This window comes from Papio anubis, chromosome 2, assembly GCF_008728515.1.
Source record: "Papio anubis isolate 15944 chromosome 2, Panubis1.0, whole genome shotgun sequence".
Lineage (NCBI taxonomy): Eukaryota > Metazoa > Chordata > Mammalia > Primates > Cercopithecidae > Papio > Papio anubis.
In genome coordinates, this window is record NC_044977.1 from 157137015 (window position 1) to 157162973 (window position 25959).

At 41.2% G+C, this 25959-nt stretch overlaps 2 protein-coding genes across 34 annotated transcripts in view; one reads left to right on the top strand and one right to left on the bottom strand.

Moving 5' to 3' along the window:
* The window catches only part of CEP63 (centrosomal protein 63), a 177774-nt gene extending 165377 nt beyond the window's left edge, over nucleotides 1-12397 (bottom strand). For 8 of the 32 annotated variants that reach the window (XM_021934846.2, XM_021934845.2, XM_021934842.2 and 5 more), the window contains exons 1-2: nucleotides 11695-12397; nucleotides 2139-2203 (exon numbers count right to left, since the gene is read on the bottom strand). In XM_021934846.2, coding sequence (XP_021790538.2) covers nucleotides 2139-2203; nucleotides 11695-11868 — 239 coding nt within the window. In that variant the 5' untranslated portion in view covers nucleotides 11869-12397. The other 24 variants (XM_017955884.3, XM_021934841.2, XM_021934852.2 and 21 more) reach the window with 17 other exon arrangements.
* ANAPC13 (anaphase promoting complex subunit 13) lies at nucleotides 11671-20567 on the top strand. 2 transcript variants are annotated; one of them, XM_003895087.5, is made up of 3 exons: nucleotides 11671-11782; nucleotides 15330-15455; nucleotides 19533-20567. In XM_003895087.5, exons 2-3 carry the CDS (start codon nucleotides 15357-15359, stop codon nucleotides 19656-19658), a joined length of 225 nt encoding a protein of 74 aa, XP_003895136.1. In that variant the 5' UTR covers nucleotides 11671-11782; nucleotides 15330-15356; the 3' UTR covers nucleotides 19659-20567. The 2 variants fall into 2 exon arrangements, with proteins under 2 accessions (XP_003895136.1, XP_003895138.1); XM_003895089.4 differs by lacking the exon at nucleotides 11671-11782 and adding an exon at nucleotides 12245-12404.
* The last annotated feature ends 5392 nt before the right edge of the window (nucleotides 20568-25959 follow it).

A 25959-nucleotide genomic window follows, 5' to 3' on the forward strand; every position in this document is an offset into this window, starting at 1 on the left:
AAGCAGGAGGATCACCTGAACCTAGGAGTTTGAGGCTACAGTGAGCTACAACTGTGCTGCTGTACTCCATCCTGGGCAACAGAATGAGACGCCCATCTCTACAAAAAAAAAAAAAAAAAAAGAAAAAAGAAAATATAGAGGAAATGCTTCAGGACATTGGTCAAGGCAAAGATTTTATGGCTTAGACTTCAAAAGCACAGGCAGCAAAAACAAAAACAGACAATTGGGACTTAGTTAAACTAAGAAGTTTTTGTACAGCAAAGGAAACAATCAACAGAGCCAAAGACAACTTGTAGAATGGGAGAAAATATTTGCAAACTATTTATTCAGCAAGGGATTAAACATCCAGAATATACAAGAAAAACAACTCAACAGCAAAAAAACAGAAAACCCTATTAAAATGTGGGCAAAGGACTTGAATAGACATTTCTCAAAAGAAGACATACACATGGCCAAAAGGTATATGAAAAAATGCTTGACACCACTAAATCACCAGGGAAATGCAAGTGAAAACCACAATATCATCTCACCCCAGTTAGAATGATTATCAAAAAGACAAAAATAACAAATGCTGGGGAGGATGTGGACAAAAGGGAACTCTTACATGCTGTTGGTGAGAATGTAAAATTAGTACAGCCATTATGGAAAACTAAATGGAGTTTACTAAAAAACTAAAAATAGAACTACCATATTGTATATAGCATCCTTAACATAAGTAACTCCATTTTAGAAAGAGACTGCATCTCACATTTCAAAAGACATCATGCCCACAGGGACCTAATCAATAAAGACTGCACCCAATCACATAATGACATAAACAGGCAAAATATTTCACTATCAGTTCTCACCAGAAGACTCTGTGGCCACAAAAAAAGCAAGACTTTGCCAGCTCAAAACAGCTGTCTTGATAAGACCCTGTCTTGCTGTCATCTGTGATCAGCACCTGGCATCTGTCGCCAAAGGCGCTTCCTTGCAAGATGTTGACAACCGTCCAGATCAGGCCAGAATACGCTCTTTGTTCAGTTGCTCTCTTTGGACTAGTTCTTTAGCACCCCCCCTTTTTTTTTTCTGTCCTTTTCTCCTGTTAATTGTTACTTTGTTTGATGTGGAATGTTTACGCTGTAACATTTACATATATTAATTAAATACGCTATTATGTGTGGTTTGCAATATTGACTGACTGTGGAGAGGCTTGAGCCTGTATGCCCATGGCTCTGACTATCAAGTGAACTGGTAGTACTAGGGGGAATTGCCTCCTTGGGAACTCCACGTAGATTGTGGTTTTTATGACTGAAATAGCATCACTAAAAGTTTGCTCTTGTAGAAAGACACAAACATGTATGGACCTGGTTATGTCTGACTTTGTACCACTCATAACACATATGATCCAGAAAGCACACTATTGGGTAATCTATCCAAATGAAAGGAAATCAATATGTGAAAGGGATACTTGTACCCCCATGTTTACTGCAGCATTATTCACAATAACCAAGATATGGAAATGACTTAAGTGTCCAACAGCAGATTAATGAACAAAGAAAATGTCAGATATATATCCATCATGGAGTACTATTCAGTCACAAAACAGAATGAAGCCCTGTCATTTGCAGCAACATGGATAAAACTGGAGGTCATTAAGTGAAATAATAGGCACAGAAAGACAAATATCTCATGTTCTCATTCATGTGTGGGGTCTAAAAAAGTTCACCTCACAGACGTAGAGAGTAGAACGATGGTTACCAGAGGCTGGGAAGGGGTTGGGGGTGAAGAATGTTTGGTTAATGGGTACAAACCATACAGTTAGGTAGAAGAGTAAGCTATAGCGTTAAATAGCACAGTAAGGTGACTAGTAAGTAACTAGTATGTGACTAGTTAAGTAACTAGCACAGTAGGGTGACTAGCACAGTAAGGTCCCTTAAACTTTAAAAATTTACTATATATTTCAAAGTAGCTAGAAGAATTGAAATGTTCCCAACACAAAAAATGATAAATGCTTGAGCTGATGGATATATTAAATTCCCTTATTTGATCATTACGCATTATATGTATGTATCAAGGTATCACGTGGACCCTATAAATATGTATAATTATTATGTATTAACCAAACAATTAATTTTTATAAAAGCAAACTTACCCACCATGCCCTCGATTTTGCATTCTTTCTAACAAAGCCTCCATCACCAAATCCCCTTTGTTCTGGAAACTGACAAAGAAAAAATATCAGTCATGAGAAAATTCATTTCTTCAGTTCTAACATTCTAACTTACAACTTAAGAATGTGAATGAAAGCATACATAACAAGGAAAAAATGCAGCACTTCTTAGGATGACTGTAGAAGCAGTCAAAGAACATCACTTCAGGAAAACTAGGAACAAACATATTTCATATTAAAACAGAATAACTTAAAAATATCTGAATTGCTGTTGATACTCTCTCCATGTAACTATCAAATACCTCATTGTTCTTTGTCTAGTTCCTAATGTCGGGTGGGCGGGGGTGGAGTTGGGATCTCTCTAGCAGAGGGATAGTACACAAACCCCCTTACAAAATGAGAAAGAAATTGGGTTCACACATGTCAGAGGGAAAGCATAGCTTTTTTTTAAATAAAGAGATAGTATAAAAAATGTGAAGTGCACTGAGATTAAACTCTTTAGTCTATCATGGGAAAGCCTACTCACCCCTGAAGACAGGCTCATAGAACTTCCTGCATGCCACATCCTCTCTTCACCGAAAGGCAGCCACAGGACCCTCCTGCCTCTGCACTTGATTTGCTCCCAGTGCTTAACAGGTTCTTTCATAGGAGTTACACCACACTGGAAGTGAGTTTTTTACACACTATTTTTCCTTACTAGACTATTCATCCCTCCAGGGCAGAAACCCAATTTTATTCACCTCTGCAGCTCCAGAGCTCAATGTAGCATTTCAACATGGTACGTGGCAGATTCTTTTGGCTGAACTTAACTCCCCTCTGTCTTTTACCTACCCTCTCCCTCATGCAAACTGGTCATAGCTAGGGGACTACATGAAGAGTCTAGCAGAGAAAGAGGGAAAGGGAGATAGAAGACTGCCATATAAATGGCAAGATACAGTCAGGTGCGGTGGCTCATGCCTGCAATCCTAGAACTTGGGAGGCTGAGGCGGGTGGATCACTTGAGGTCAGCAGTTTGAGACCAGCCTGGCCAACATGGTAAAACCCCGACTCTACCAAAAAAAAAAAAAAAATTAGCCAGGCATGGTGGTGTACACCTGTAGTTCCAGCTATCGGGAGGCTGAGGCAGGAGAATTGCTTGAAGCCAGGAGGCGGAGGTTGCAGTGATCCAAGATCATGCCATTGCACTACAGCCTGGGCGACAGAGAGAGATTCCATCTCAACTAAATAAATAAATAAATAAATAAATAAAATAAAGGGTAATATATACCATGAAGAAAGGTGACAGTGAGAAAGGAAAGACCCTTAAACTCAGAAGTGTTGATTAATATGTGCTGTATGCTTCTCGTCTTTTATAATAAATCTTCAAAATGTTCAATGTCAAACCACTTTTCATTCCAAAACGCTTTTTCCTTAAACCTTTAGACAATAACCAAAGATTGTGGTGTAGACATTCTGCCCCTGGGCTAATCCTCATCTAAAAATTATACTGCTGTAAGAAGTAGATGATTTTACTCAACACATAATTCAGTGTTGTACTAACAACTAGATATATAGTGATGAATGATATGGCCCTTTTCAAGGTATTAATAGTCTAGTATGGGACAGAAAAAAATGAGACAAAAAGGCTTTCCCAGTGTGATACAGTGAGAGGCATGCCCAGGGTGTTCCAGAGACACAGAGGAGAATAAGAAGACTGGAAAATAGAACCACTGCATCTTATTTGCATCTATTTCTAAACATACTAACAAACTGAGTATTAAACTATTTGTGCACAAACATGACAGGGAGGATTTTTTTTCTAGTTGGTTTATCCTACATATTACACCAAAATTGCAAAAATAAAAACCTAAAGAAAAAAGTTCCCATGTTTTACTCCACTTTCAAATCACAATACAGTCAAATTACAATGCAACCAAGATTCCATGTTTTGGTCCACTCTAGGAGAACTGAGAGGCAGTACATGGTCCATACCGCACTAGATGGAGACCCAGGATACAGTCCTACTCTGCAACTAAATAGCTTTATATTCTTGGACTTGTTTTAACATCTGTAAAATGAGGGGCACGAACAATATTTTCTAAGGTTTCTTCCAGCTTTTTCATGGGTTCTAATAGCCAATTAAGTGTCCACTGTAAGTAGCAAGCTCCTGACAACCATACATGGACACTTATTAACATGTAGGAAAGTGCTATTCTTATTGACAGTGCTATCACAGTTATTCAAAATTATCGTTAGTAAAATTATACTTATTTAGGTCATGTTATTCTCAAACAGTATATTTAGTAATATACACAAATATATTTTCTATATGACTATTATTTAATAATATATTTATAATAGAAGTTACTGAATGTTCAATAGCTGTCTTGTACACATTGTCTAAATTAATCTTCACAACACTCATAAAAGACAGATACTAGCCAGGCGCGGTGGCTCAAGCCTGTAATCCCAGCACTTTGGGAGGCCGAGACGGGTGGATCATGAGGTCAGGAGATCAAGACCATCCTGGCTAACACAGTGAAACCCCATCTCTACTAAAAAATACAAAAAACTAGCCGGGCAAGGTGGTGGGCGCCTGTAGTCTCAGCTACGCCAGAGGCTGAGGCAGGAGAATGGCGTAAAACCCAAGAGGCAGAGCTTGCAATGAGCTGAGATCCGGCCACTGCACTCCAGCCTGGGCGACAGAGCAAAACTCTGTCTCAAAAAAAAAAAAAAAAAAAAAAGACAGATACTATTACTTTGAGAAAACTGAGGCTGAGAGTGTTAAATAACTTGACTATGATAAACTACAAATTATAGTCCTGGATTCAATCTAGACAGTGTGACTATCGAGTCACAATCAACGTGCAACCTTTATGTATTTTACAGTATTCTATAACTTAAAATATATCAGCATATCTTTTGGCTTAATAGTGTCTTTGCAATAAAAAAAGAAATTAAACTGAAGTATGACATCACTACTATAGCCACCAGGTGGCAGCAGCACAATAATGAAATAGTCACATAACAAATACTGCTATTTTAGAAATCAAAATGGTCTAAGAGAGATTCCTGTTAAAAAAAAAAAAAAAAAAAAAAAAAGGAGAGAAGTGGACCAGTAATATCCTCTGTGAGAAATAAAGTAAACTTACTAATGTGCAATGTGTTTCTGTAATTCCTTCACCATCTGCCTTAGTGCCAAACACCATGAATCCTCAGGATCAGGCAAATAGTAAGGGCTGATTTTATCTGGATGTTTGTCATCTGAGTTGCTCATAGTTATATCACAGATTCTTTTCCTAACCAACCTGACCCTCATTCAACTCTATGCACTATGTCACTTTGATTTCTTCTTTGCATGTGCCATATAATTACATAAAATTAGATATTCTTTGTAAAATTTTAAATACAAATTAAAACAATGTTTGATAATCTGCTACTCCTTGCCACTAACATGCAAAGCTAATGTGATTAAATGGAAAATGTATACCTCTACCATTGGTACAATCTTATTCATTTCTGCAGTTAGAACAAAACATCAACAAACAAAACTTATTAATTATAACTCTCCTTTGGAATGAAGGCTATTTTAAATCAATGAAACCTGGAATTGGATAGTGAAAGGAAATATAAGCTTTTACATCAAGTTTGGGGTGCAAAGAAAACACACTTTAAATTTAAGGGAAAAAGAATACAAATAGAATGTCTTATAGGCAAATCTCTGAAATTCATTAACATCGACTTTATGAGCTAGAAAGCACTTCAGGCCTCTAATTTAACCTTATTTTACAGATCAGGAAAAATATCAGAGTATATGCCCAAGACCAAATTATTCACAAAATGGGACACAGGAAGAAAATAAAAACTCCAGACAGAATTATGAATAAATGTGTACATACTAAGAGAAGGGATATGCCTAACCTTCAAGTCTAAAGGAGGATAACAATGCTCTCTGTCCCTTTACCTGCCTTGGTGTCGTTTTAATTACAAAGCTCTATGGTGTGTCAAATATACCATGGCCGATAAACTATGGCTGTTCCCAATGAACAATCAGTATTACTAAGCATTTTCCAGAAAGGGTCCTAATTAAACTGATACCAGTAAAAAGATATTAGAGGAACTTTTCAAAATATTAACGTTTTTAAAAAATTGTCCAAACTATAGTTCAAAATCCAGGAAGAACAATGAAAGTCTGAGAAATAGGAGTACATAAAAACAAACTTTTATATGAAAAAACGCCATAAGCAAAGCTAACAGACAAATGACAACAGTACCTGAAAGTTTTACCATAAAAGGTTAATAACCCAAAAGGTTAATTATCCTTGTAATTAAATATACAAGGAGCTTATAAAAGACTAGGGAAAAAAATCTACAGAAACATGGGCAAGAGGTATAAAGAAGCAATGCACAGAAAAATACAAATGACAGTAAAAACATGAAAAGGTAATCAACCTTGCTCATAAGAGAAATATAAATTAAAACTACACTAAGTTACCCTTTTTTCTGTACCAGATTAACCAAAAATTAAATGTTTGATAATATACTCTGACGACAAGACTGTGGGACAACAGGTACTCATATACATCACAGGTAGGAATGCAAAATGAATACAACTGCTATAGAGGAGACTTTGGTAATACCTAACAACTGATGTAGGCATTTACCCTTTTATCCAACAACGCTACCTTTAAGAATCTATCCCATGGGCTCATTGGCAAAAATGCAAAACAACATATCCACAGGGATATTCACTGCAGGACTACTTGTAATAGCAGAAAATAACACAAGTGTCTATTAAGAGGGGACAAGTTAAATATTCATCCACCAATGGAGTACTATGAAACTGTAAAAAGGAATAACAATCTCTACATACTCCTACGGAGGGGATCTACAGGACATATATTACTAGGTGAAAAACCCAAGATGGAAACAGTATACAGAATGACACATTTTACCTAAGAAAGAAAGGTGTGTTTGTCCATGTATATTTGCTTTTAGGTATGTGTTTTTTTAATGGAAGGATAGACTCAAAACTAGTAAAAACAGTATCTGTAAGGAAGGAAAATAACCAGAGTGGAAGAAACAGAGATGAAAGCTAAATTGTTTTATGAGTTCTTGTTTTATGGGTACTTGTTTTATGGGAATTATGCTAGGTTTTGCATATAATAAAACAAATCAAAATGGGGAAAAAAGCAGTACTGAAAAATTGGAAACAAAATAAAATAAATCAACTACCAACTAGATATCAATTTGACAGGCTAACTATACAATAAATTACTTCATATGCCTTTAAAATACAATAATTTTACTATACACTTCCCTAGAGACATAAAAAATAAGGATAAAAGAGAATTGCAAAGAAATCCTAAGCACTGTTCAGGAATCATACTGATAAAAAAATAGGCTGTTAACTTGAAACCATTATATATAACATAGGATGAGGAAAAAAACTAATTCTATTAATGGCACTAGGTACCAAGATTCAGCAAAAAAGATACAAACATAAATCAAACGTGAAAAAACTGAAAAATTAAATTTAAATTTTGGAAATTTAAATGTTAAATGTTGGAAACAATGTGAACTCTGCATATTTGTGGTTTTTTTAATGTATATTTCCTAGCTCTGGCCACTATAAATCCTAGAACCAATGATTAACATAGTAGCAAGAACACTTCTCCTACCTAGATAGACTGTGGTCTCCAAATACTATTTCAGACTCAAAAGAACCAGGGTTCTTTGGAGACCAGAAATCTATAAATGAGCCAGGAAAATTATTTATCAGAAAGCAAGGAAATTAACAAAGCTATTGGTCATATCAAATGGAACAGGAGCCAACTTTAAGGAGCTCCCACTGGCCAAAGATGAAACAATTTGAGCATTAAAAACACAATTGCCATATGTTGAAACAGTTTAAATATATTATAAAGTCTATAAGTTCATGATGATAGGTTTACAAAAAGACAAAAACCCTCATGGTTACCTTTGGAGGTTGCTAGGCCACCAACTCATTACTGTGGTCTGAAAATAGAGGGAAAGAATTAAGCATTTTTCTTGCCTTTCCTGTGTAAATTGTATTTCAGGGTAGTCAAACAGCTGGTAAGGGAAAGTTTTCATAAAAGACTCTCAGCTAACAAATACTGAAGAAACAACAGAAATAGATAATCACCACGTTGCATCTCTAATGCAGTAACGGATACAGGCATTATAACCCCACAAAAGAACTTCACCATTAAGTGAAAGAATCTTGGGGAATTTCATTATGGGTGGATGGAGCTAACTACACCTAAACCCAAAATAATGTTTAATGTTAACATCATTTAAAAAACAAAAACAAAAACAAAAAAAAACCTCAAGACACTGCTTCCCTGAAAATTAATGAAATAGGAAGTATATTGCATTACCTATGAAATTTTCTGCCCAACCCCCCAACTACCCCACCAAAAAACAAAACAAAAACAAATATAAAGGTGAAATCTGATCAGGCTTCTAAAGCAGTGTGCTCGATAGAACTTTCTGCAATTATGAAACTATTTTATAACTGCACTGTTCAAAAAGTAGCCACTAGGCAATCTGTAGGCGCTTGCCACCACGCCCGGCTAATTTTTGTATTTTTAGTAGAGACGGGGTTTCGTCATGTTGGTCAGGCTTGTCTCGAAACTCCTGACCCCGTGATCTGCCCGCCTGGGCTTCCCAAAGTGCTGGGATTACAGGCATGAGCCACCGCGCTCAGCCTAGGAACTGAATTTTTAATTTTATTTCACTTTAATTACCCACAGCTGGCTGGTGGCTACAATACTAGACAGTGCAATTCTACATCTAACTACCGGTTTAGAGCAGTGGTCCCCAGCCTTTTTGGCACCAGGGACCTGTTTCACGGAAGAAAATTTTTCAACACGGACAGGGTGGAAATAAAAAATTTTGTAAATATCTTTTTGTTAACATTCATATGAAATGTTTTGGGGGAGGAATGGCCAAACCACTTTTTATTTATTTATTTATTTTCTTTTTTTTTGAGATCCAGTCTCACACTGTAGCCTGGTCTGGAGAGCAACGGTGTGATCTCAGCTCACTGCAACCTTCGCCTCCCGGATTCACGTGATTCTCCTGCCTCAGCCTCCCGAGTAGCTGGGATTACAGGCGCAGACCACCACACCCGGCTAATTTTTTTGCATTTTTAGTAGAGACAGTGTTTCACTATGTTGGCCAGACTGGTCTCAAACTCCTGACCTCGTGATCCGCCCGCATCGGCCTCCCAAAGTGCTGGGATTACAGGCGTGAGCCACCGCACCCGGCCAACCACTTCTTCAGTAATATGAATAATACACATGGCGAGGGTTAGGGGCATGGTTTCATGATGAAACTGTTCCACCTCAGATCATGAGTCATTAGTCAGATTCTCATAAGCATGCAACCTAGATCCCTTGCATGCGCAGTTCACATTAGGGTTCATGCTCCTAGGAGAATCTAACCCCACAGCTGATCTGACAGGAGGCAGAGCTCAGGTGGTAGGTAATGCTCACTTGCCTGTCACTCACCTCCTGCTCTGTAACCTGGTTCCTAACAGGCCACGGACTGGTAGTGCTCTGCAGCCCCGGGTTTGGGGGCCCCTGGTTTAGAAGCCATAAAGGCAACAGAGATACCTGTTAAAGGATACTGTGCAATGTAATCTGCTAAATTTAGAACTGTAAGGAAAAATAGGGGCTAATCCCATAGCTGTAGCTATGAGGGAACTGCTATAGATTAAAAGATGTCAAATGTGCATCACCCAAACACAACAGGCAGATCCCTGTGGGATTTTGGTTCAAACAAGCTAACTGCAAAAAAGACATTTAAGAGAGAGTTGAAGAAATCGTAATCTGACTGGACATTGACATTAGAGAATTTTTATTAATTTGTGTATGTGTAATGACAGTAGTGTGGCTTTGCAAAACTGAAAAACCTAGCTCCTGACGGGGGCGGGCAGGGGACTAAAATAACATAAAGATCGGAAATTCAGTTCCTGAAACCTTGTGTCAATGTTGGCTTTAGCTGAATTCCAAGTCAAGTTGACATTTTTTGAAAGCAGGAAGCAATGACAGAGTGGACTACTGATGCTGTCACCATCTGCCAGCACAACGTAAATTAGAACAGAAAGGACTAAGCAAAGGCATTCCACCTTTTAAAGAGAGAAAATGGCATCAGTACAATCAACATATACAACTTTTACAAACAACTTTTAGAGTTGCATCTACATACATTTTAAAAGGCAGTGTGCCTGTTTATAAATCTCTACCCCATTTTAGTTTCACAGCCTTTTTTACTACCCTGATCACTGATCATGCCACAGTCAAAAGGCAATCTCAAAAATTAATCTAAAAATGCTACTGCATTCCAAGTAAGAAAATATATATACTTTACTATTAAGCTACAGCTAACAGAAATCTAATCAACGATCCTTATGATTTTCTCTTATCTAAAAAATAAACGCAAGCACGTGAGGAACTGTATAAATACAGAGCATCTACCCTACAATACTGCTTTATAAAAGAATAAATTCTTTTAGTAAGTTTAACCGGACATAAAGCTCAGGGAAAACTACTTTGTGCATATTAGTGTACGGTGCTTAAACTATACAAGATGACAAGTCTCTGACATCATACACATCTTTACTCTCCTGATGTCGTAAACGACATAAAAAAAAACATTATAAGCCTAAATGTACTGTCTTCAAGTATCTCCATGATTAAAGTGTTCCTAAGAAACCGTCCTTATTTCTTTCTATCCCTGATCTGTGTGCATGGAGCAGTTAGTTCAGGGTTCTCCAATTTCAGTCCACGATTTCTGCCATATTTCCGTACCTGCTGTACTAAACATAACCGTTTACACCAACTATTTTAAAAGCTGCCAACCTTAACATGCCACCCTAAATGAGCGGGTCCCCTTGTGCCGTGAATGAAGTAGTCCTAACAGCGCTAGCTAAACAGCAGCCCTGGCAGGGAGGCCGCACTGGGGTCCCTCCGCTGAAAAGAAAGGTGGGTCCGCCGGGGAAGGTGAGTACTGGGCGCAGCTCGCCCGCCCACCTGGCCACTCTCCGAAGCGCCCCCAGCCACCCGGCCTCCGAGGAAACGCTGACCACCTGGCGGGGCCGAACCGCGCGCCGGGCTGCGCCATGCCGGACTACGCCGGTGTGCAGGGCATAGCGGGCCAGGCCGAGGGACGGGGCTCCGGGGCGGACGCGAGCCGGCGGGGACGCGCCTGGTGGTTCGCAGACTGTTGCGCGAACCGGCCGCAAGCCATGAGGCCGCGAAGCCAGAGTCACCAAGGTAGCCTGGGCCGCCTCCAGACCAGGACGCGCTCGCCCCTTGCGCTTCCGTCTTGCGCACGGGCGGTTACACGGCTGCAGCAAGCGCACCCCTCAGCCTTCCCGCCGTTACCTCGGGCGGGCACTGCGCACGCGCGCCACCACTAACCTTACGTCCAGCCTCAGCAGTCGGCGCGTTCGTTCCGCCCACTGCCCCCACACTTTTAATAATTGAATCAATGTCTTCTCCAGACTTCCCCTGCACGCGAGCAAATGGACTCACCCACATCCGGGAATCCGAGAAAGAGCGTGCAGACACGTGATGCGGGGCGTGGCAGGAGGAAGCGTCTGCCGCGCTGGGCCGCGTACCGGTAAGGGTTTGCAGCGCCCCCGGCCTAGGTTTTGGAGGCGCGGGAATGCGTTCGTGGCTCAGTGTCGGACTTCCCCCTATTTCCATCGGCCGAGGCTGTCACTTTACGCTCATAACCGTTTTCTTTACTGCACGCTGTGTCGGGAGGAAAGGGACTTGCTTGGCACCCCAGACCTCCCCGTCTCGGCTTCCACGTTTGGTACATCCTGCCTCAGGCCGGAAGCCGCGGCTGAGGGGCGGCCTCTCGTACGGTGTGGTGGCCTGCGAGGCTCATTTCTAGCAAGGAACAATATTTTCCCGCTTTGACCTTACAAATACATGTTTACAAAGCTATAATGTATAGAAATGGATAAGACATGTCCCTGTCCCGGGAAACGCAGGCACTGCGTGTCTGGAAAGACATACATCTGGGCTGTTTGACAGGCTCCCTAGTTGGTGCCATGCTCTGTGCTTAGGGAACTATGAGATCCCCGGTGGGTACCGGGACCGCGCTCAGCCTGAGGTTTGGAGGCGGCCTCCTACAGGAAGCAACTTGAGACCTAAGATTTGTAGACTGACTATGGGTTCGCTGGAATAAAAAGGAAGAAACAAACAGCATTGCAGGCATCGGGACTGTCACATGTGTAAGAAAAGTTTGTTCAGGAAACAGTGGTCGTATTGTGTGACGAGTACTTGGGACGGTGGCTGTGCCCTGGGCATTGATTATCTTGTTGCTTTCCATCCTTCCAGCCCCTAGTGAAGGCACCTTCACGCCTAACCCCGGAAATGGGATGTTGACCTCCAAGAGCTGACGCCTGCGTTGATCTTGAAGAGTGGCATTAGTGATGTGGAAAGGGGGGTTTTAACTGTCAAGGCTGGAAAATGTGACAGGGTTTGAGGTGTTTGGAGAAGGGACAGGTGAAAAAGATTGAGGCCAAATTGTGGAAAGATCTACTAAGGAATCCTGGGTACAAAATGTACACATAACAGTTGGAGGCAATAATACCTGAGCAATTGATCACAAAGCTTGTTTAGTAGATTTAAGTTAGGACAAGAAGCAAGAGTTCAAGGATAGAAGGCCTACTGAAGCTCGAGTGATTTGAGAAAACATTACTAAAAGGTGGAAAACCTATGTGGGCCTGAGAAAGTCAGGTTTGGATCAGCTGAGGAAAGTGAAAAGGGTATCTATCCCAGGAGACACAGCAGCAAGGACAAAGGAGTAGCAGCAGGAAAGTGGGGAGCTCTTATAAGACAGGGACTTCAAAAGTATAACCAAAACTTCGTCTTGCTTTGAGTTATCCACTGGGTAGTAGGGGGTTAATTATTGAGTACTGGATTAATTAAGCCCTCACCTGGCTCACCGGTGACAGAAGTAGCAGGGCGCGTTTTGCTTAAGTTTTGCCCAGATCTTTTAAACCCTTTCCTACACACCAATCTGTGTATAATTTTTGCCAAGGTGTTGGGGATATCTTGCAGTTATCCTATGGGGGACATCTGTGAGCCTTTTTTTTTTTTTTTTGAGACCAAGTCTTTTTTTTTTTTTTTTTGAGACGGAATCTTGCTCTGTCACCCAGGCTGGAGTGCAGTGGCCAGATCTCGGCTCACTGCAAGCTCCGCCTCCCGGGTTCACGCCATTCTCCTGCCTCAGCCTCCTGAATAGCTGGGACTACAGGTGCCTGCCACCGCGCCCGGCTAATTTTTTGTGTTTTTAGTAGAGACGGGGTTTCACCGTGTTAGCCAGGATAGTTTCGATCTCCTGACCTAGTGATCTGCCCACCTCGGCCTCCCAAAGTGCTGGGATTACAGGCGTGAGCCACTGCGCCCGGCCATGTGAGCCATTTTTACAAAAACTTCCACCTGCCTTGGCCCAAACCTCAGCATTCTTAGGCACAGGAGCTCATGAACATACTGAGATAACACTAAACTGGACTATGGGAAGGGACCAACTACAGACCTGACACAAATCCTCAAGGCAAGACGATGTCTGAAGTTGACCTTGTAAAGGAAGAGGCTTCCTTCCTTAAAATAGCACCCAGGCTGAGCTCTGAAAAAAGCACCTCAAGATGGTAGGTTCCACCCCGCCCCCGCCAAAATTGCTTATTGTGTGAGTCTCCATAGTCTCAGAAACTGAGAATAACTGAGAGTACCTTTGATGCCAGTGGCTTCTGGGCTTTTTGGATTGTGACTTTGTAGCAGGGAGCACCCATAGGATGACGCCTATGATGAATCAGGGCCCAACCTTGGAAACAGGGAATCCAAAAGTATCCTCCAAGCTAGCCAGCCTTTTGGATTAGAAAGCATACCACAGATAGTATGAAATTAAGCAAGGTTGTCTGCTTCTGAATTAAATAATTCATTAACTAAGGACCTATTTATTCTTTGTTATCTATAAGTAATTATTAAGACTGAACTTTCTTTTTAAGTTTAAGATAATATATTACTGCTTTACAATAAATGATAGCTCTTTTCAGTCTGTTCAAGTATGTTTGAATCTGTCTTGTAGAACAAGATGTATGTGATTCAAATATAGATAGGTAAATATCATTTAATATATATTGAGCATAATTTTAGAGGGGAAAACATGTTCACATACTACGAATTAGAATCCAGTGGAAAATTTTAAGTCTGGATATTGCATAACAGTTTGCTAAGCATAAAGCAAAACATAAATTAAGATAATTGAAAAGAAATATATTGGTATCTGTGAACTCTAGTACAAAGCAGAGTTCAGTAGTAATACATTTAAATTTAAAATACAAGTAAATGATCCCAGATCCTACACTAAGTGTGGCCCATGACTTACCGTTTTATGAAAATTGCTGGTAGGGTGTGAATTGGTCATTTGTTGGGGTTTTTATGGCAGCTTCAGAGAAAAATGGGGAATCAGCCATGGTCAAGGAGCTAAATAAGTATCCTGGCCATTTGGGCCAGAAATTAAAGGGAGTGCAGCATTAAGAATTAGAGGAAGGAACCTCCAAGGAAGGAGCTATCCCAAAGGGAAGCAGAAACTGGAGAAACCGGCAGTATGAGGTTCTACCACTGGTGTTCACCTAGAAGTGCTTTGTTCAGATCGCAGCGTGGGTACTATTTTAGGGAAGGAAGCCGTTTCCTTTACAGTATGTTCATGTGACTCCTGTGCCTAAGAATGCTGAGGTTTGAGCCAGGGGCTAGAAAGGAAACTTAGCAGGCCATTATGAATCAGGGACTCATCAAAGGCATCACAAACGGGAAAAGGTGAATGTTCTAGTTAGAAGAGAAGAGCTACATTGAGATGCAACATATTAATATTTGAGGGCCTCATTTAAGAACGTGTTTCTCTCCTGTCACACTCTATGACACTGGTCTGTCAACTGGCCATGCCTGTCCAGTATACACTATAAAATATGTATCAGCTGGGGTTGTAGAGAGGAAGTATGATCAAAGTAGTCACCCAGCCCATATGAGAAAATGAACCTTTTCCCAAAAGGTAGCCCCAGACTATAAAGACTATAAAGCCTGGAGAATCCTTATAGTGGATTATACCGTCGCTTCAGTCATTGTGTTTAAGAAATAACCTCTTTGGCTTACAGATTTGATAAGATCAAAGCTGCAGGAAAATGGACAGTGAGGTTCAGAGAGATGGAAGGATCTTGGATTTGATTGATGATGCTTGGCGAGAAGACAAGCTGCCTTATGAGGATGTCGCAATACCACTGGTAGGTTATGATTTGAGCTGAGGGTGGGTTAAAGGTATTGATCTGGCAGTAACTAGTGGAGGAGGGATATCAATGGAAGATAAACTAATGTAGCAAAGAAATCAAAGCTGTGGAATTCTCTGACTCTAGAAGCCTCTGGAGAGCATCTAGTTGTATGTTTCATTTGAAGAAAAATGTGGTTCAGGGAGCTAGCATGGCCAGGTCAGTTAGGAGTCATGCCAGGACTAGAGCCCAGATTTTCTGAGCCATTTTCTGTCTACCACATGAAAACCAGAAAAACCAAATAATGAGAGTTTAATGCACAAGATGGGGAGGAACGAGAAGCAGCAGCATATGAGCTCTGTTTCTTACTTCCCTGCCTGTGGCTCATCAGTCTTTTGGCATTTTTAGAAACTCACGTTCTTGGAACATACACCTATCTTGTGTTCCCTGGAAAATATTCAGAATATACCTGGGTATTCTTTTGCGTTTAGGCCAGCGGCCTTCTAGAATACCCTTTTCTTCCCTATCTTTGGAAAACTCTGCTGCAGGGAGTTTGTTAAACCTCATGTAATAAGTGATCCTAAAGGTTTGCTTATATAAATGTTTATTTACAATCCTATTTATGTCATAGAGGCCTAAAAAAGGGAAAATGGGACTGTTTTCTTTAAAGCATGCCAGCTGCCCTGAGAAGAGTAGTTAGTATTAAATAAAATATAATTTATAGTTAGAATATCTGCTGCTGCTGTTTACAAAGAAATAAAATAGTTCATCTGTATTTTCATTTACGCATAAGAGATAGTAATATGTTCAGTGAATAATATACATATCAAATAACAAGTCATAGCTTAGTTCAAGCTTAGGAAAATAGTCAAAAGAAAGAGCATAATAAGAATTATAGATGTCATTTATTGAATACCAGTTTTATGTCATGGACTGAGGTTGGAAATATACATTATCTCTAATTCTTAAACAACCTTGTGAGGGAGGTGCTCTTAGTCCCATTTTATAGGAAAAGAATAGGATCAGAAAGGGGAACTTGCCCAAAGTCTGGTAGCAGATAAGTAGGGCTTCATATAACATATACTTAGGTCTGTGAAGTTCTAGATCCTGTCTTGTGAACTTTTGTTCATTCATTCCACAAGCATTTTTTGAAGCCTACTGTGTGCCATAAGACTATGTGAACATAAGATACAGTTCCTGCTCTTTGAGGGGTCTAGAAAGGCAACACTTATAGATAAGTAATTGTGATAATATTCTAGGTGGGGGCATAAACAGCCACATCATATAGGAAGTGACTGATTGCCTGGTGGGCATCAGAAAGGCTTCTGAGAGAATGTCATGTTTAAGCTGGGTCATAAGGAAGGACCAGAAGTTTAGTGGAGATAGACAAGGGTACTGCTGCAGAGGGGATAGATGTGTAAAGGCCCAGAGGTTTGAAAGGTTTTGGGACATGGTGAGTCATTCACTGTGGATGAAGAATACGTTTGTCACGTAAGTAGGCTGAAAAGTTGGGCTTGGATCAGACTGAGAGAGGTATTTGATACCACACTTAGACCTCATCCTCAGGAGATCCAGGAATGAATGATCTTAAAAGCAAGACTGCTATGCTCAGATTTGGCTTTTGGAAAATCGGTTTAGCAGCATTGTTAGAGATGGTGTGATATGGAAAAAGGGGCAAATGAGACGAATTGGCAAGCTATTGTGGTGGTCTAGGCAAGGGAGGAGGGCCTGAACAAAGTCAAGAAAATAAAGGAGACGTCCATTTCTGGAGAATGTTATGGCTCAGATTGGAGAACATTTGTGTGGCAGGGGATGAAGGAGAGGGAAGTTTCCCTGCTGACTTCTACGCGAAGTTGGCTTGGCCCTGCTGCTAATCCATACCTTTCGCTTGTCCTGTCATTCTAAGGCAGTGTGTATGCCAGTTAGGATTTGCTGCATAACAAATCACCCCAAAGCTTAGTGACTTAAAAGAGCAACTGTTTATTTCATGATTTCGTAGCTCAGCTGGGAGGGACTTCTAGTCTGTGCTAGCTCAGCTGATCCCTGCCAGGCTTGCTTGTGTTGTGCAGTCAGCCAACAGACTGTCTGGAGGCTGGGTAATCGAGGACTGTCTCACATGTCTGGCAGTTAACAAGCTGTCCGCTGGGTGATGGGGTGACTATGCCATGGTCTCTGGTATCCAGCAGGCTAGCCTGGACTTCGCAGTCTCAGGGTTCCAAGAGCAACCTGAGAGGAGACCACAGAGCTTCGTGGAGCTTAGGCCAAGAACTAGCCCACTGGCATGACAGCTTCATTCTGTTGGCCAAAATAACTCCCAGGGCCAATCCAAATCCAAGATTGGGGAAATCAGTTTCACCTTTTGATAAGAGTAGCTGCAAAGAACTAAGGGCATTTTACGGTACACCATAATGGATGGCTGGGTTTATGACACTTTTGTTTTTGTTTTCCAGGCATATATGCGATTTGATGTGTTGGCATGTATTGAACGGGACGATAGATACCAAACGAAAGACACATTATTTTAGAAAGCATACCACAGATAGGATGAAATTAAGCAAAGTTGTCTGCTTCTGAATTAAATAATTCATTAACTAAGGATACTATTTATTCTTTGTTATCTATAAGTAATTATTAGGACTGATTGCTTTACAATAAATGATAGCTCTTTTCAATCTGTTCAAGTATGTTTGAATCTGTCTTGTAGAACAAGATGTATGTGATTCAAATATAGATAAGTAAATATCATTTAATATATATTGAGCATAATTTTAGAGGGGAAAACATATTCACATACTACAAATTAGAATCCAGTGGAAAATTTTAAGTCTGGATATTGCATAACAGTTTGCTAAGCATAAAACAAAACATAAATTAAGATAATCGAAAAGAAATATGTTGGTATCTGTGAACTCTGGTACAAAGCAGAGTTTCAGTAGTAATACATTTAAATTTGAAATACAAGTAAATGATCCCAGATCCTATACTAAGTGTGGCCCATGACTTACCGTTTTATGAAAATTGCTGGTAGGGTGTGAATTGGTCATTTGTTGGGGTTTTTGTTGCCCTGCTCCACCACTAGGGGGAGGTATCATCTACTAGTTACATTTTCCGTGTTTCCTGCCCTACCTCCATTTTTATTATAATATAGACATGTTGGGCCAGGCGCAGTGGCTTGCGCCTGTAATCCCAGCACTTTGGGAGGCCGAGGCGGGTGGATCACCTGAAGTCGAGAGTTCGAGAGCAGCCTGACCAACATGGAGAAAACCCATCTGTACTAAAAAAAAAAAAAATACAAAATTAGCTGGGAGTGGTGGTGCATGCCTGTAATCCCAGCTACTTGGGAGGCTGAGGCAGGAGAATCACTTGAACCCAGGAGACAGAGGTTGTGGTGAGCCGAGATCACGCCATTGCACTCCAGCCTGGGCAACAAAAGCAAAATTCCATCTCAAAAAAAAAAAAAAAAAAAAAAAAGACATGTTGGGTCCAAGATCATTTTTGGATACATTTCTTGTGTCTAAGGAATATGCCAGCAAACTAGTATTCTTTTAAAGCACGCTCCCCCAAAAGAAGATTTAGGATTGGCTCATCTCAGTGTTCCTAACCCCTTATAATAATAGCAAATATTCCTTGAGCACCAGGTACCCCACATAGTGCTCAGCACTTCATCTAACCTCACCTAATCCTTACAGTAGTCTTGTGAGGTGATGGCTCTTTTTTTCTCCCATTTGCCAAGGAGGAAACAAAGGCCCCAGGGGTTTGCAAACCTTGCCCAAGTAACCCAGCAGATGGGAGAGTTGTGGTCTTGGATCCTAGTTGGCTTCCAAAAGCCTCTGCCCTTAACCCTTCTGCCACGGTGCCTCCTTCACAAATGTCAGAGTCAAAATGCCCATCACTCCCTATTGAAGAAGGCCCAGGCCATGTTTGAGTGATACTTCTGATCGTTTCCTCACGTGTATGATTTTAGCTTTTTTAGGATACACATATCAGTTATGTTGCCTGTTCCTAGGAACTCATAAGCTTTAATTCTAAGTGTTCTTGAGTTCCAAGAAGATACAGAATATATTACTGTTCTGAATTTCTATTGTACCTTTTCAGAATGAGCTTCCTGAACCTGAACAAGACAATGGTGGCACCACAGAATCTGTCAAAGAACAAGAAATGAAGTGGACAGACTTAGCCTTACAGTACCTCCATGAGAATGTTCCCCCCATTGGAAACTGACACTTGGCTCCTTTCTTGTATATGGATTTTCTAAAAGCACACAGATAAAGCATGTTTTGTTTCAGTCTCCTAAATCAAATCTTTGAGTAATAAATCAGCACTCAAAAATGTATACCCATTTAGTTTGTGGTAGCAAAGTGCGATGTGAAAATGTTCACCAGAATGAGAAACTGAGATATCTCAGTAGTGGTGAATATTTGGCTCTTTAAACCTAAAACTCTTCATTGAGTAGCTTGTATTTGAACAAGACTGGTTAAACATTTGCCGTTACCTCTGATTTTGCTTTACTGTCAAAGTTTAACACCTTCCAATTACTCATGTGTGTCCTGTAACACAGGGGATTGAACGTATGAGAGGGAAAGGCAAAGGGAAAAGGAAGCCAGATACTGGGAGAATTACTAACTTCTCATACTTCCCCACATTGAGAAGCATTCGGAGTGTATTTAGCCTGTAGATGTTGTGATATGCAAATATTCCATTCCCTGGTTACTGGCATTCCTAAGATTCTTCATGGTATTTTCAAACTTTGGATAAATTTACAGATTAGAAAGATATCTGACAGTTACCTCTGTTCTCCCTACAACTTCCTTTTGTGCTGCTGGAAAGGATCTTTGGCTAGGTGGACCATTAGTTTTATTCAGTAGTGGCATTTCTTATTTTCTCAAAGCCCTTTCAGTTATAACCACCCCACTATGGAATCAGTATTTAGTTACACATTTGTATAAGAACCTGTATTTTGAAAAACACATTTGTGTATATTTCCTGGAATTATTTGCCTGTTAAACAGTGTCTTTCGTGTGCTCTCCCCAGACTGTAAACGCTGTAAGAAGCAGCCCTGGCTGCCTGTATCTGTATCCCTTGTTGAAACTCTGAAAACACTGAATAACTAAAATCTCTTCTCATCCTTTTTATGCTGGGTCTTTTTGTTTACTTAGCTTTTAGGAGGAAGAGGTACGTGAAAAAACAAATTAGCTTATTTTAGGTTTTCAATCAGAAACATGATTTTAGCAGCTATCCTATAATCCAAACACATCCAGGCTGATTTCTTCTCTTTGCATCAGTAGTTCTACCTCGAAATCATTGATCTTCAGAATAAAGACCCCAGTCCCTTCAATAAGCAAAGAAAGACAACCTAATAGAAAAGAGAATTACAATATTTCAAAAAAATTATACAAGAGAAAAAGCTTTTCAAAAAATTAAAGTGCCTAGAATGCCACAGTTCTTTCACATTCTTGTTAAATGAGGATTTTACAGCTTTCTTGGGGTATGTAATCTCTGAGACACATCTAAGAACTTGACAAATGTTCATGTGAATCCTGCCTAGCCTTTCCCTGGAATATTAGTAAACCAGTAAAATATGAAAGCTATTGTTGATTTCTGCTGAACCAGAATATGATGTCTGGAATACAGCTGTTGGTTTGTGTCTATGACACTCATCTGAGAACTGCCCCCACCCCCACGAATAGCCTCTGGGCAAGTTCATAAACTCATTGTATCAGGAATTAGGTGACCTAATCTGGGCTAGTCAGATTTTTGTCAACTAGGGCTTCAAAATCTTTGTCTAGGACTGGCTTGAGGATGATGGGCACAAGAAATGCTAAGTTGCTGTTACAGGGTAGCTTTCTTCAATTGTCTCTACCAAAACACCCAAAAAGGGAAGTATCTGGAGAGGGAGGCCGAGAGGCTGTGTGGCCTATTGGTTCCTGCCAGCTTTCCAGTTTAGAGCCTGCATATTACTTTTCTCTGTGGGAGGCACCATGGCTGGCACTGGGAATATAGCAGTGAACAAAGTAAGTATGGCTTCTCCCTTCGTGGAGCCTTTAGTTGGGGAGACAGGCATTAAACCATTAGCCATACAAACACATAATTTCAATTTGGGGCATATGCTAGGAAGGAGAAATAAGAGATGTGACTTAGGTTGGGTTCCCAGAAACCAAGCCTGAGGCAGAGATTTCTTGTGCAAGTGATTTATTGAGGTGCTTTCAGAAGAGTCCTGTGAGGTAAACAGGATAGGGCAGGGAAAGAAGCTGAGCCAAGATGTGGTTTGAGCTGAAGTGTAGCTTCAGTCTGATCCGATGGGATTTCTGGACCATGATGACACCAAGAGTTTTCTCACCTTGAGGCAAGTGGTTAGGCCCTTGTACTGAGTATGAATTGGTCAGTCATTGGCTTGGCCCCTCCCACAATCCCCCAGTGACAGCGTAACCTCCCAGGCATTGCCAGGCAACACGCCTTTGCAGAGTATGCTACAGCTGTGAGCCTTTGACGGCCAATGCACAGTAGCTGGGGGGATGGGTACTGACAGTGCTACTGCAGTATAGGATAGTGTGACTGGAGGGGATCTGATTTATATTGAATAATCCAGGGGAGACCTTGTGATTGGCAGCTTTTATAGCACATAATTTGAAATACTAATTTTGTCTCTGATTTTTTTTTTCCACTCTCCAAGAAGTAACCAGGTCCTGTGTGCTTCCTGTTGCACAGCAGGAAGCAGACATGCTTAACAGTAACCCTAGCGCTTGTTTGGGAAGCAGGGGAGGGTGGGAGAGAAGAGGGTCTGCAGACAGGAGCCTCTAAGGAGGAGTGGAAAGCTGTGTGCCACTCGGTACCACAGTGAGATGGTGAACTTCAGAGTTTCATGGTTTGTTGGGTGCTCCAGAGGAAACCTGCACCTCAACACTGAGTCTTCCAGACAAGGCCAAAACCTCCAAGCTTGGAGCCCCCTCCTACAAGGGCCCCCTCAGACTTGGCAGTGAAGTTAATAGCAACGACCCAGATAGCCTGAAGAGTAGAGGTCTTTACCCATTTTTCCAGGTCATTCATGAGTGTCCTAAATGCTTGCAAGACCCTAAGAAGGGGAAGGGACACCCCAGTAACCACAGAATTGATTTCTGTTTGCAGTGCAGCAGAGTGAGGCCAAATGGACTTAATTTGCTCTGAAGAAAAGAAATACGCTATCTCTTGTACCCTCCTTGAGCTTGTGAGCCAACAACTGAAGGATGAGTAGTAGTAATAAGGGAAAGAATTGGGAGATGAGGATTGCTTACAGAGAGAGCTAACTGCATAAAGCCAGGAGGTAGAACTGGCATTATAAGCAAGGTGGGTAGGCAGATGTCTGGTTAAAAAAAGTTTTTCTAAGTCATTGAAAGGTTCTAACTAGAGAGAGTGGCCTGATCAGATTGGATTTAAATATATATATGTGTGTGTGTGTGTGTGTGTGTGTGTGTGTGTGTGTATCCCTTTGGAGATAAGAATAGAAGTAGAAAGACAAATTAGAAGAGCTTTGCATTGGCTCAAGTGAGAGATGATGGTAGTTTGGATTGGCAAGACAGGTAGAAGTAGAAGGACTTGAAATGTTTGTTCAAGGTGGAATTGTCCAGACTTGCACAGTGTGAGCACTACCCTCATGACCCAGGGGTTAGATCTCTGAGCTAGACACAGGACTAAAGGTACAGGCCCTATTCTCTGGAAACAGGGTCTGAGTCCAGGGGCTACCCATTCTTTGAAGCCCAACTTAGACTCACATTGTAATAGTATCGTAACAATGACAAGATGGTTAATCAAGCACTTCTATGCACTTTAAACACATGAGTTCCAGCCCTGACATTCACTTTTTAAATGGATAGCATTGTCCTCGTTGATCAGGAGATGGTGACTTAAATGACTTATTCCAAGTTAACGTTAGAAGACTTATTCCAGGCTGGACATGGTGGCTCATGCCTGTAATCCCAACACTTTGGGAGGCCGAGGTGGGCAGATCACCTGAGGTCAGGAGTTTGAGACCAGCCTTGCCAACATGATGAAACCCCGTCTCTACTAAAGGTATATCAAAAACAAAAAACTAGCTGGGCATGGTGGTGGGCACCTGTAATCCCAGTTACTTGGGATGCTGAGGCAGGAGATTTGCTTGAACCCAGGAAACAGAGAGTGAGCTGACACAGTGCCACTGCACTCCAGCCTGGGCGATAGAGTGAGAAAAAAAAAAAAGACTTATTCCAAGTCATTCAAATAGTAAATGGATTCCAACCTAGGATGTCTGATCCCAAAACCCATGTCCTCTCCCTGGACCTGTTACGTCTCCTGTAAAACTTTCTGCGACATGGGAGGAAAATCCTACCAGAATACTTAGAACTTTAAAGTATGTACCTTGTTTCTAAAATTGAGACAAAGAGCTAGAAGCGTTTTTAATAGGAGCATGGGAGTCATGAAACATTTAAAGGTTCAACCTTTTATCAAACTCATATATAATGTCACCATGAGTCCTGTTATCACCGGATTTTATAGGAGATTAAATCTCTGTAGTTTCAGATTTTGGTGCATTTGAGAGGATGGTTTAATGTCAATGCTACAATACCCAGCAGGGGGCGCTCAATTCCTTTTAGAAAGTTTGAATCACTGGCTGATTGTTAGCTCTGAACTCTGAAGATTCTCAATACATGTGATCTTTTGCTTGAAAGTGATTCTGCATACCTGGGCTGCCCAAAGTGCTAGGTAGCAGTTTATGTGAGGAAAACACAGCCTCCCTGGGATTCTGGCCAGCCAGGCTTGAACTGAGCAGCTCACCTAGTGAGCTCCTCACTCATGCTTTGTCAGTGGCAAAGTGAGAGCACCCAAAAGGTGAGGGCAGTTCAGAACTTTTGGTTAAAGAAAAAGAGGTCTGGAGCCAGGAATTTTGCTCACCTGTGTCCCCAACTTATAGTCAGACCTGGGGCTCTTTCATTAAGCTATTTCCCAGATCTTTGCATGAAATCGTTTGGATAATTTAGGCATCATCCAGGAATAATCCATTAGGCTCTAGAAAGACTGTTTTTCTTTAAAAAAAAAAAACAAAAACTCTAGGTTCAGGAGTTCATGTGCAGGTTTGTTAACAGAGGGACACTGTTGTCACAGGAGTTTGGTGTACAGATCATTTCATCACTCAGATACTAAGCCTAGTACCCAATAGTTATTTCTCCTGATTCCCTCCCTCCATCACCTTCCTGCCTGAAGTAGGCCCCAGTGTCTGCTTTTCCCCTCTTTGTGCCTATTGGTTCTCATTATTTAGCCCCCACTTATGAAAACATGCGGTGTTTGGCTTTCTGTTTCTGCGTTAGTTTGCTAAGGATAATGGCCTTCAGCTCCATCACATTCCTGCAAAGGACCTGATCTCCTTTTTAATGGCTACATAGCATTCCATGGTGATTATGTACCACATTTTCTTTATTCAGTCTGCTGTTGGTGGGCATTTAGGTTGATTCCATGAAAGGACTGTTTTTCAAAGCTTCCTTTCTTGATTTGGCCCTGCTTTACCCACAATTAAATTTGTTCCCCAGTTTCTCACTCTCACTGTGCCATACCCCATCAGTGAGCTCTCAATAAAACAGTGGGTAGTGGCAGGCCTGAAAAGGCAGCTGGGTGGTCTCCTAAAGGGACTTCATATCTTGTGGCCTTCCTGGCCCAGATGATGGATGGTCCTGGCTTCTGCACCGGAACCAGCCTGGACCAGCTGCTCGGGCATGCAAGCAAGGCAGTCGCCCTGGGCCTGCACTCAAAAGGGCCTGCATTTGGTATAATGCTCTGCTTTTGCTGTCTTGAAAGTGTTAATAATTTTTTAACAAGGGAGCCACATTTGCATTTTGTACTGGGCCCCATAAATTAGGTAGCTGATCCTTGAATCTATGGTACCCATCAGGGTTCCATGCTGGACAGTGATTAATTCAACCCAGCAAATGCCCTCACCTTAGAAATGAGAATTCAAGGGACTGTGGGTGTCGGCCTTTGGGGTGACAGAAAAACAGCCAGGGCCAGGAGGAACGACAGGGAAAATGCTGGGGCAGACCCCCGGGCTTGCCAGAGTCCTGACAGGGGTTCAGGTCCTTGAATGACCTCCTAGGCAGTTGCTGAAATTGGTTCCTCAGCTCAACTGAACCCTCTGTCTTTTTTGCCTCCTAAAAACTAGCCTGACTGACCATGGGAGGAAGGAGAGGTACAGAACTTGAAGTAAGGTTATCACCCAATCTCAGGGCATGTCCCTGCCTAAATTTCATCTGGCACTTAGCCAACTACTATATGACTTTGTCACCCTGGTCACAGCAATGCAGCTGTTGCAGAATCGAGCCTCTGAGTGCTGTAGGTGTGAGAAACACAACTACATAGCTGGGACCCATGGTTTCCCCATTCCTTCATTAGTTCTGCTCATTACTATAAGGATTTCCACCTAGATTTTTATTTTAGTTTACCAACTGGGCTGAACCATATGAAAAAGCTGTTTTTATAAATCAAAACTAGTCAGATAATTGCAATTTCCTATGTTTTCAGCTAA